The sequence below is a fragment of the Mytilus edulis genome, chromosome 7, assembly GCF_963676685.1.
Source record: "Mytilus edulis chromosome 7, xbMytEdul2.2, whole genome shotgun sequence".
Lineage (NCBI taxonomy): Eukaryota > Metazoa > Mollusca > Bivalvia > Mytilida > Mytilidae > Mytilus > Mytilus edulis.
In genome coordinates this window covers 5,677,379-5,691,057 of record NC_092350.1, presented here as the reverse complement: position 1 = coordinate 5,691,057, position 13,679 = coordinate 5,677,379, and the positions used below count along the sequence as shown (strand labels likewise).

Sequence of the window (13,679 nt, the reverse complement as noted above, 5' to 3'; positions counted from 1 at the left end):
CCCTAGATTGTGCTACAGTGCTTTACAATTATAGGGTTACAAATCATCGAAAATACCAAAACAATAAAACTTTTGTATGAGAACATATCACACGAAAAGCAGTGTTCTACATGCAGATAATACTAATTGCAATACCGGCTTAGCATATCAATTCTGCAATAAATAAATAGAAGAAAAAAAGATAAATAAACCCAATACGTTGTCAAACTAAATGGCCAGCGACACCAGCTAAAATGCACTCAGTCTGTGAAACAGTCATCCTTTTCGTTAATTGTCTTTCGTTCATTGCGTTGTACATTAGCTACCTTGATTAGAGTTATTGATTAACAAAAGCAAACATATAAACAAAATGAAAAAATATCTGATATTTATATCTATTAAGATGGTATGGGAGTCTAAAATAAAAATGATAGAATTTGTTCATACTTTGTTAAAACGTAGTATCTATTGATACAATGTACATGTCGAAAAATATAATAAAAATGATAGGTCACCGCGCATTTTCTCAAGCTACAGAACGGGACAAAATGACACATTTTGTATGGATTATACAGGAAAAAACACCATTTTGTGATTAGAAACTAAACAAAATGATAGAATTGTTAAATACTTCAGAAAAAGAGAGCTTTCAGACAATGCTTTGAGAATATCAAAAGAAAAGATAGGGTCACCGTACGTTTTTTCCGGCTAAAATACAAAATAGGAAAATTCCATGTAGAATCCTTCAGAAAATGCACTGTTTTAGAGTTACCTCCCCTTAAAATGCCAATTTAAAATAAAAATAAAAACAACCAAAAATAGTTAACATTTGGAAAAATATTAATATTAATAAGTTATATTCTTATAAATTGGTTCTTATAAATGAAAGTTCACATTAAATATCTGCATTCCTGCATCAAATTTTGCTAACTTGATGGAAAAAGTGGACCTTTGGTTCTCTGTTTTCTACAATCCAAGATGGAGGAAGACACCCATACCACCTTAATATATTGATATGGTTTATAAATTATTTTTTAAGCGTATCAAATATTCCGAAGACAATACCAAACATTAGTTAACATATTAATATCCGAACTCAGTATTTGTTAACACGTACATGTATAACATGATTAAACTGAACGCTATACGTCGGTATTTAGATACAATGACGGATCAGTTTATCACGTGATATGCCTATGAACCCTGAGCTTGGACATAACACTGAGAAAACCTTTGTTCAAGCTACAATTAAATACATTTGGGCAAATTGATAAAACTTTCTATTTATTTTAAGATAGAGTCCCATCTACCTTAATTCTAAAACAATGACAAACAATAACTTAAAGCAATAAAACAAATATACAATATCGAAAGAATACTTGCAATTATTTAAAACAATGTCAAAGACCGTAGCGTTTGTTAAGAAAGTTGTAAGAAACAAATTAAACATTTGAAAGCACACATACAAAAAGAACTTTAAATAAAATGCAAAACTGTCGAAGGTCATCTCTGGATGAAGGCGTCTCTAACACGTATTTTATCACTAGTTCATTGTATCAATATAAAGGGTTATTTACATTATGTCAAGACAGGTGCATTGGCGACTATGACATGAATTGTAGTCTCGTGGACAGATTCAGAATAATGAATAGTAATATCTATGAATCTACACACAAGGTCTTTATCATGAACACATAATGACAATGGAGTACAACTTAGGTCGTTGATTATTTATATTTTTTTTTATTTTAATCGTTTTATTTTCTTGATGCTGGTGATATTAATTTCAATTTGCTTATGTACATTACAAGTATTTCCCTGGACAATATAAATGATTACATTGTAAATTGTTTACTGGAAAATTTACAAGTTTTATTTGTCTTCTTTTTTAAAGAAGCGGTATATATATCTTACATCTTAGTGAAGATTCATCCTACATCCAATTCAGTTGAACTGTGGTGGATAGTTGTGTCATTGGCAATCATACAACATCTCCTTATTTGCAAAAAACTGGCAAATATAAAAAAAAATGAAGAAAAAAAACATCAACTCATTCACATAGTAAAGCAGCTTAATTAAAAGTATACAAATACACGTGCGATATACTTGTCACTATCTTACACGTTGCATACGCCCAGTATAACTACATTTACAACTATAAAGACTATTCATAAGATGAGTAGAAAGCATACGATGATTAAATTATTTCTTTTATACTAAGGTGGTTGATATAAGGGTATCAGATATAACTGAGCTATAGAAGTCCATCGTAACTATTGGTACATCAATACTTAGTACTGTTTTTCGTGTAGATTTCTTTCTGTCGTGTAATTACGATGTCATCGAACTCAGTTCTCTTCAATATTCATTGGTGCATATTGGGACCCCGCCCCATTTTTAAAATGACTGGATCCGCCCATGGTGTCTTCATCGGTTCTTCATCCGAACGTTTTTTTACCTGAAACTAATATTTCTAAAGTATCAATAACCAACATATTCCATCAGCAAATATAATTAATTCTCATTTATCAATTATTCAATTTAATAAAATACACTCGTTATGAAAATCGAAAGCTAAACATTTCGAAATTTGAGTTCACATGACTACCAATTTCTATACCTTTTTTGTAAAACTGTGATTGATATAAACAATTATAAAAACCTTTGAGATTTCGCTATATCCGAAGTGAACTGTATTTCAAATCATAATCAAAGTTCAATTTCCTAAAGTATACATGTAATCTTCCATTTTCTACATAAGAAAAAAATGAATGTACCAAATCAGAAATATGACAGTTGTCCGTTCGTTTGGTGTGTTTGAGGTTTTAATTTTGCCATTTGATTAGGTACTTTCCGTTTTGAATTTTCCTCGAAGTTCTGTTTTTTTTTGTGTGTGATTTTACTTTTTCCATCTTCTCAATAAAAATATAGTGCCGCTGGTCTTAGTCTTAACTGGAGACCTTGACATTATCTTGGATCGTAAACTTTGAACTACTTAGAGAGTTGTAAGAACAAGGCCCCACACAACTTCTTCCTGAGAACCTTAGGTTATTTATAGAAATACACGACAAGGACAAAAATAGCCAAATCGCTTTCCAAATGAACGACAACTGGATACCGAACTGAGTTTTCTTCTATAACACAATGGATGGCTGTTTAATCATGCATTCAGATGCGCATTCCAAAGCACTATGAGCACACGGGTTGCTCTTGACCCTTTCATGAAACTCGAGTTTGTTGATGGTTTATCCGCTTTTCGCGACACATATGGTGTGTTCCAGCATTAAAAGCCTAAACAAATATTGATTTTATTGGCAATTTTCATTATATGGAAAAGTGGGGTTCACATAACTAAGTTTAAACGTTACATTGAACGTGTTTACATTATTCTAATTTAATTGACAGTAGTTTGCTCTACACACTAAATCTACTTCACAGATTTATGAAGAAGAACGAAATTGCATAAGAATTAAAGACGTCAACCCAGTCGTTGACGCGTTTTTGGTTACACTTGCAGCAAAAACTGTCCAAATAAGAAAAAAAAACACAAAAAAACACAAAAAAAAAACACTCACACAAAACAAACCATACAGTTGAAGACTGTGGTTTATTAGAAACTACAAATTATTTTCAAAATCAGGAAAATACATAAATCATGAAAAAACATTTTATTAGGCTGATGATATGGTATCACAACAATAGTTCAATTCAATAAACAATTCTAAGAATTATCAAGGTAGAAGTTCTAAAAATGTAATTGCATAAAATTAACCCTAAACTAGAAGATCATAATATAACACACTATATTTAGGGTACGGGTGGGCGGGTTGGATTTTTTTCTCTTTAATCTATCGAAATTGTTGATCGACTCTTCAACTCGAAATAACATACATTGTATATAAAAGAACTAAGTGTTTATCGTGTGAAAACCAATCTTGAAGTGAATATTGCAGGTATGTAATTTACAGCCACATGCAGGTTGGTAGATTTCAACTGATGATCCAATTAGAAAATGTATAACAAAACTTTGGTAAACAATTGAAATAGTGAAGTAGAATAAATCTTTCTCAAAACATTTCCAAATAAGAAAACACAGATTTCAATGTAATAATGTTGCGACAACTAAATATTCGAAAATGGTTCTGCAGAACCTTGTTCCGTGCTAGCGACTTATTGTGTCAGTGTCTGTAATGTTGACAGCCAAATTTCCATATATCAGCAAATACACAAACACATTAAAAATATTGTAACACTTTTAGGAATGTAAATTAGGTCCTCATCTGTAATGAACATATATATTCTTTAACCTTTTTGAGACCGATTTTTAATTCGCTATTCAAAACAATTACAATTTTATCATCGATCTCAATAAAAGCCCCATTTAAAGAAGAGTAAGTACAAAGAGTTAATATACATATAAAAGAGACGTTTACCTTTAATAAAGATCTACCAGGAAATTTAATCCACAGATCAAAGTCCGATTCATATTTGAGAAAATGCTTATATCTGATTAGAAATGTATTTTTAAAAGTAAACAATTATTCTCCCTGATTCGATCTTTGTGTAAATAATATCATTTATTTTACCAATATATTCATGAAAATAAAACCTCTTCCTTTTAATTCTGGTGAATATTTGTCTCATTGGCAATCATACCCCGTCTCCTCATTTTTATTTCTATATCAGAAAGTTTTGTCCAATGGGTCTTCCTATCAGTTTTGTATTTAACAACAATATTGCATACGCTGTTTAAAAGTACTATACTATAAGTCCAGAAAATCATCATGTAGATAAACTGCATATTGTTAGTTTTTACAAAAATATCAAAGCACCGAAAAATAAATGTTAGATATTGTCATTATTTCAATGTATTTTTATCATTTTGAAAAGCAAGAGATGATCGGAATTTCATAGCTCATCCGATATCGGGCTTGTTGTTTATATGGAAAACGGTAGTATTTATTCTTCCGTAGGCAAAAATACTAACATTTTGTAAATTTACAACTTTTTATAATAAAAACCTGGACAAAACAGTTATGTGTGATATATGAACTTTATTAATCTGTTTTAGAAAGTAAAATGGTAGCATGACCATCTTCCAAGGGAGATTGTTTATGGTGTCCATTCCCATCGTCATTTTACATCAGCTTTATGTAAATTAGAAGCCTTTTGGAATAATTCTCAAGAAATTAGTTCAATGTGTTTCAAAATTCATATACACGTCTAAATTGAAAACAACGTTCAAACCCATGATTGTGTTGGATAAAAACCGCAATTTTTATACGTGTGCATGCAAAACAAATGTCTTGGAAGAGGGGTCTAAATATAGCACTAACTACATTTTCCAAAAGACACAAAAATTTATAGTGGTTAGACACACTGCAGTTGTTCATGAATAAAAATAAAACAAATATAATGCTCTTACATCTAATCAAAGCGCTAACTCTATACTGTGACATAATGATATACATAATGTTTATGATACCACCAATGCAATACTGAGTTAGTTGTGAAATTACATGCCATAAGAAAACTTGTCTGTCTCCATTACTTATAGAAACATGGATTATTCCCCACCCATACAAGTTAGTTTACCTCTTTCTGTACATATTGCAGATAAGTCATGATAAACTACCTATATCCAGTCACATCTTATCTTTTTTTAAAGAATAGTAAACAATACAATTTAAGCAGATAACAATGAGCTTTGTATTCAATTTGACATGAGCACACATTCATGATTTTCCATCCTCATTTTCATTCCATTATTCAGGTATGTCAGTAATAATTTGAATGATTGATAGTCATACTGTAACTGAAAAGATATATGTTATGTCCTTGCCAGGTTATAACTATTGCAATGTACATGTATTTTAAATAAATACACAAAATTTTATATAAATCAAACAATATACAAAGTTTGCAATGCTAACAAATCATAGAATGTAAATACATCTAAATATCTTTTCTTATGTATATTTTATTTTAGTCCTATCTTTTTTAGGTTTTCCGTGAATTCTTGTTTGCTTGTCTTCACAAAATATCACACCATCGACATATTACTTGTTAAAAACAGGAGTGACATTGTTTGCTGTCGTTCTTACATTCATGGGTACATCTAGTATTCAGATTTAAGTGAGTGTGCATCTCGTCTTCTGACTCTATCGTGGTCGTATATCAAGTGAAGAGCACAATGATGATGCTTACTTCTTAAATATCATTTGTGGTGTTACATTGTCTAGCGGTTAGTGGTCACTCATCCATTACCACTATAACTATTATACTGTTATATGTAAATGTGTGAACTAAACAGAATGAAAAAAAATGATATAAGTATCATAAAGACAAGGGATGCAAGCTAAATTTAGGATCTCATTTGAAAAAGCAAAGCTATTTCCTTTCTGAGTTTAGAACTCATAATAATATAAATAATAAAATTTGACAAACACCCAATAACTGTTAACACTTTGATCATTTCCATGCTGTAGAAAAAAATCGCTACTTTTTTGTAGATATTAGTAAAATTTATATTTTTCCATGAAATATATTCATCATCATATTTCATAACATATCTGGCAGCATCGTCCGTGAAAAAGCCCATAAACTGTGCTACACCATGTTCATACTTTACCAGTAGCTGTATGGACCAGCTTATATCATTGACAAACTGACTTGTAAACCCACCACTTACATACGTTATACAAAACCACAGGTTCGAACATAGCTTGGGGATTTCTGTTATAAGGAATACCCCTAGTACTATAACAACCATAACAACGGACCTTCTTTCTTGTCTTCTATGTTCTGTCATCCGCCCATGGAATTTATTGTTGACTAATTTGTATATGATAAAAGAAGTAGACATGAACATTATAATACAACAGCCTGTCACCAACAGTGTCTGGATGAATATGTAATACAATGAGGAGTATTTTAGTAACACTATGTTTATTGGTTGCATTGTACATTTCAGAATTGGATCATATTGGAAATCGAGTACGAAATGCCGTGGAATACTAAAAGATATACATAAAAGAAAAGTTAAAACACAACAATGAATTGCTTTACGATTTGAAAGATGAGTTCTAGTCCAAATTGGAAACATAATTGCTATTACTTTTTGTATTCCAAGAAATGTCGTCAGTAGGTTTGACACTGTGTGAAACATGGCTGATAGTACTGACAGATGGGTGGCAACAAAACAGTACGGATAAGGTAAAAAACACGAATAATTTTTGTCAATGTCTGAGTAACTACACTCATATCTATATTGAAACAAAGGTTCAAGTCCATATGATGATAATGCAGTTAAAAAGTCAGCTACTGCTAAACCCTGCATTAGTATTGTTGCAGGTGAAATCAGGTTTTTCCGACACAATATACAAAACGCTAGGAGATTAAACAACATGGAAATGTAGGATATAACATCACCAACAGTGAATACATTAAATATATCATTGTTCTTATCTGATAATATGTTATAAATCCACTTGCGATTTCCCATTTTAGTGAAATAACAATTCGTCTTTTATCCTGCAACACTCTTTTTAGTATGATGCAATTGATATTTAAGTTACTGGTGCCCTTTTCACAACAAAATAACAAAAACATATAAACGATCCCATGTTTTTAACTAAAATTCAAATTTGTCATAAATAAACTGCGTTTAATTGATTGTTATTACAAATCAACCAGCTTGATATTAATATTTCATCATGTGATCTTACATACTTCATATGAACTTAAAGCTAGAACCTAGCTCTCCAGATACAATTATTTATTTTATGAACAGATAATAGATAATTATCAGTCTGGAGAGATAGCATAATTGTCTGGGGGTAAACATTAACGTAGTAACGAAGTTTGCCTTTGATTGTTGTTCAAACCAGTACATGTATTCCAAGATTAGTTGATTGATTGATTAATAAAAACAATATGAACTTCAATTATTTAAAAAAAAAAGATTTTACCTTTAATTACCGAAGTGTAAAAGATAGATAATATACCTCAAAATTACACGAGGAAAATATCTACACTCGGGTGGATTAAATTGTATTTATCATAAATCAAATCTGAACTTCAAAGTTTATTCAAAGTGCATAAGTTCTCCTAACATGAAATTATGCCACAGATAAATGGATTGATTACCTAGAATAAGCATTAATAATTGGTTTCTTAATGGAGGGACTATATATGGTTCAATATGTAGAATCTTGACAAATTCAGTACTTGTGTAAACGTCATTACTGAAGAACCGTGCTCCACATACTGGTAGTTAATGTATGCAACTGTTTTCTTTATATACAATATACAATATAGAATTGAATGGAACCAGGGAATGTGTCATAGAGAAAAACAATCCGACCAACGAGCAGAAAACAGCACACCAATGGATCTTCAACGCAGCAAATAAAAATCCCGCACCTGAAATTGGCTTCAGCTGGTCTCTAAGCAATAATGAATACTAGTTTCGCGAAATGGTCGCCACATTAAAGTCATAAACATACAAATTAATATAAATCAAAAACACATACAAGACTAACAAAGACTATAGGTTATTGACTGGGGAAATGCGTGTAAAACTGATAAAAACTGTGGTAAACAAATTTATTTAATGCTTAATAAATTCAATTGTTTATTCATGAGATGAAAGTTATCAGGTAGGTCTATATATAAGGCTAGGAATTTAGCACAAATTCTTTTTGGTTGTTTCGCAGTTCATGAGAACAGTTAAAAAAAATGCCGCATATTATTACACCAGATGATGATATAAATGAAAAATATACGAAAGCTTTTGATTTCTTACTGAAAAAAGTCATTAAAGATAAAAGGCAAAACATCTGGTACGCCAAAACTGCGTTTCTTCTGTACAGGCTCCTACCTTGGGACAGATACATTCAGAATTTTGTGGCATTATGCATGTTTTCATAAAACAAACCCTCAAAGAAGGGCGAAAGATACCAGTGGGACATTCAAACTCATAGATCAAAAATAAACTGCCATGACTTATAAAGAAAAAGACAAACAAAGGTATACAATACACAAACTAAAGAGTAAGCAACACGAACCCTAACTAACATTCGACAGTGAAGTAACAGTAAAACATTAGAACGAACTATGAATATAAATTCAAAAGGTTTGTAATCGATGCAAAACAATTAAAATAACCAATAAAGACATGAAGTACCGAATTGAGAGTACTCGCAGTTACTGAACATTAGTTTGAAGCAAATAGCAAGTATTTTTAAAATCATGTATTCAAGACAAAATATCAATTAGAATAAAACTAATTTGATATGTGGTGGATAGTTGTCTCATAGCAATTATACCATATCTCCTTATTTTAAGATAGACGCAATTAAAGGCAGCAGAAGTATACCGGTCCGTGTATATCTGCTTCCAATCGTTTTTTGTTTTGAAATATCAAAAACAAAAAAACAAAAAACGAAAGTATTTTCATTTTTCAATTTTGATTTCTCAAAAACTAAAATCGAAAAATCGGTATTATGCATGTTTTCACAAACCAAACCCTCAAAGAAGGGCGAAAGATACAAGAGGGACATTCAAACTCATAGATCAAAAATAAACTAACAACGCCATGGCTTATAAAGAAAAAGACAAACAACAGTATACAAGACACAACATAAAAACTAAAAACCCTATCTAACATTCGACAGTGAAGTAACAGTAAAACATTAGAACGAACTATGAATATAAATTCAAAAGGTTTTTAATCGATGCAAAACAATCAAAATAACCAATAAAGACATGAAGTACCGAATTGAGAGTACTCGCAGTTACTGAACTTTAGTTTGAAGCAAATAGCAAGTATTTTTAAAATCATGTATTCAAGACAAAATATCTATTAGAAGATGTCCAATGGGTTAAGTGTCAAAACGTCATAACCAATGCAAAACGACAAGACCTTATGCAATACCAAAATATAAGTATCGACGTGATGTAGAACCCTAATTACTTATTACTAAATAGTAAGACATATTAACTTATGTTGAGTTTATTGATAAGAAAATCAGTGTTAATATCCATATAAACAAATTTTAAAGATATTATGTCAATGTTTTTTCAAGTTGAATGGGATATCTGACATCCCCACTGTATTTGCATGTCTTTGAGAAGATGTTGTATGAATTCTGCTTTATATCAGTTAAATAAGAAGTCGGCAAGTAATTGTGCATAGTAAGTAAGTATCCTTTAGAATACCGAATGTCTGTTGACATATATCATGTATATCAAAACAAAAGTTGAATAAAAATATGGTCGATCAAAAAGTCCAGCATTTTTATCATATCATCCCCGGTGTATTTGCTTTCTTGGGAATGCGTTCGGTTCTTCAAAGAATAAGATTTTTTTTCATGACAAAAACAAGAAACTGGTACCAACAAACTCTTTTCTCTTAGAGCAAAGACAGTCTTATTTGATCTTTCAAATGAGTATGATGAATAGTAGTGAATTACAAAGAAAAATAAAAAAAAAATATATAGAATTTGGAAATAAATTATTACACTTGCTCAAACACACCAACTAAGTCTGACATATCAGATCTATGACACATTTTAAAAGTATTACTATATTTGAAATTGAATTAAGAAAAATTATGATTTAGATGGACTTAACGTCGAGTGTTATAGGCAGGTTTTATGAAAAATTACAGACCTAAAGGTATACGTATTTATTTGTTAACTTACCAAAAGTTATAAAAAAGTCTATAAAAAACACATATCTCTCTTGGAAACTATAGACCTATCACTAAGCTGAATTATGACATTTAGTTTTTAATCGATGTTTTGACTCAAAGAATAAAATTAATACGTTAAAAATCATTCATTCAGATCAAAAAGGTTTATATCAAAAACATATACATATAATTCAGGACATTATTGATCATGTTGATTACAACTGAAAAACATATACTCGTAAGAACATTTGACAGATTTTTACTTTACGAAATCGCTATATCATTTTTTGTAAGAATGCAATTTTAATATATAAAAAAAAAAAGATGTGGTGTGATAGCCAATGAGACAACTCTTCACAAGAGACCTAATGATCTAGTTCACTGTACTACCTTCAACAATGACAAATTTAAAACTATTCAAACGAGAAAACTAACGGCGTAATTTATGTACTAAAACATGAACGAAAAACAAATATGTAACAAAGCAACAAACGACAACCCCTAAATTAATGGCTCTTGACTTTAGACAGGCACATACATACAGAATGTGGTGGGGTTAAACATGTTAGCGGGATCCTAACCATCTCCCTTAACTGGGACAGTAGTGTAACATTACAACATAAGAACGAACTATAAAAATCAGTTGAAAAAGCTTAACTCATCAGATACAAATAGAATAACATCTACCAACAACACAGAGTTGGCGTGGCGGTTACCTGTAAATCCAAACAACAAAAAGACACGAAGTACAGATCTGAGAGTACTCTCAGTTTCTGACAGCTAGTTCTAAAACACTGATAACTAATAAAAAAAACACATGTTTAATGTTTAGATGATGAGATTTAAACTTTAGAGAAATTAAGTTCCTTTATCTTTCTTTTTTTGCGAATGATTTAGGGGTATAAATTGGATTCCTTGGTTTGCTGTGAATTCCAAGTTATTGGTAAAAACATTCCAAATAATCGTTTTAGTGTTTTAAAAAATTGGAAACGGCTTTACCTGCTTGAACAACAAACACGATTTTGTGTTTATATATGACTATATATACGATATGTTATTGGTTTTATTAGTTTATAATGAGTTTTGGATGTTCCTATATAAAAGGTCTGACGAATACGCTTATCTCTATTGAAGTTCTTATAATACCACAGATTGCTTATCCGATACATACAAACGCAAGGAACCAGTCGAGTTTTCCGCATTTTAATAAATTGAAGTTAGCCCACCAAGCTTTACAGGACGAGGATTTTGAGATATCAGTCTTAATTGGCGCCGATTATTATTGGGATATAGAAGAAGACAGAGTTATTAGAGGACCCGGACCAACTGCTGTACAGTCCAAAGTCGGATACGTGCTATCATGACCTATATAATTGAACTCTAACAGTACTAATCAATCAACATCATCTATCATGAATATTTTGACTCCACACAGACTAGAAGAATGTGAAATACATACATTTTGGGAAATCGAATCCATATAAATAGAAAAAGTCAGCGAAGTGAAAGCGAAAAATGACTTACAAGAAATGACCACTTACCAAGATAATAACATTTATTTGAAAGATAATAGGTACATCACCAAGTTTCCATGAAAACCAGAACATCCGGAGTTGCCTAGCAACGAGATGATCGCAAGAAAGAGAACACACAACTTGATAAACCGACTTGCTAAAGAACAGAGATGCTTAAGAAATACGGCAACATTATCATCGATCAAGAAAATCGAGGTTTTATGGAGAAGGTGGAAACATGGGAATCACACAGCTTAAATGATTGCCTTTCTTCTACACCGCCACAGCTTAATAAGCTAACATATATACTTACAAGATTCCGCAACGGGAAATACGCCTTAACAACTGATATTGAGCAAACATTCCTCCAGATTGGACTAGACGAAGAAGATCGCGATTCCACCCGAATTTTCATGCTAAAAGATCCATATAACCCCAAGAGTGAACTTGAAACTTACAGATTCAAGGTAATTTTATTCGGAGCGACATGTTCGCCATTTATTCTTAACGCTACATTATTGAAACAATTATCAGCGGTTAAAAGTGCTACTGCTGAAGTAATCGAGCGTGATTTGTATGTAGACAACGTACTTACGAGTGTTAATACAAAAGCCGCCTTAAATTTCTTTGAAGAATCTAGAGAACTCATGACAAATGCAGGATTCAATTTGAGAACATGGAAGTTTAATAGCAATCAACTTAGCGATGAAGCTACAAAGGCAAACGTACTTGATAAGGATAGCGAGACGAAAATTCTTGGAATGCGTTGGGATGCAAAGTCAGACATATTGACATTTGCGAAACTTAATGAAGATCGTATAGATATTGACATTTCACAACCGACAAAGAGAAAAGTATTGCGAAAATCATCGTCAATTTACGACTCACTCGGAATTCTTTGACCAGTGACTGTAAGAGCTAAGCTACTGATACAAACATTATGGAAAGAGGGATACGATTGGGACCAGGTGTTACCTAGCAACATAGTCAAATCATGGTGCGAAATTATAGATGACATCCAAGATGTAACTGTTAATACGAAAATCGCGCGACATTATTTTAAAGATCAAAAATGAGAACGAAAGCAACGAAAAAATAACATTGCATGTCTTTGTTGATACCAGCCAACGCGCTTATGGAGCCAGTGCCTACTTATGTTAAGGAAACACTTTTTCTCTCGTAATTGCAAAAAAACGGATCGCTCCGCTCGTCAAAATGACATTACCAAAGCTATAATTGATGGCTGCAGTAATAGGAGCTCGAATGGCTAAACATCTCAGGAAACCATAGAACCACAACGCACAGTATTATGGAGTGACAGTCAGATCGTTCTGCACTGGATTTCGTCTTTAAAATCAGTTGGAAGATTTGTTCAAAATCGTGAGCTAGAAATTGAAAAACGGCACAAGATTATGACTGGAAATACGTACCAACAGAATCAAATCCAGAAGACCTTCAAACTTGAGGAATATTATCAGCGCAATTCAAAG

General features: G+C 31.7%; 1 protein-coding gene across 1 annotated transcript; it reads left to right on the top strand.

Annotated features, from left to right (window-relative positions):
• Window positions 1–12,359: 12,359 nt before the first annotated feature.
• On the top strand, window positions 12,360–13,091 carry LOC139482916 (uncharacterized). The gene has a single exon (XM_071266941.1). The coding sequence runs from the start codon at window positions 12,360–12,362 to the stop codon at window positions 13,089–13,091; it is 732 nt and encodes a 243-aa protein (XP_071123042.1).
• The last annotated feature ends 588 nt before the right edge of the window (window positions 13,092–13,679 follow it).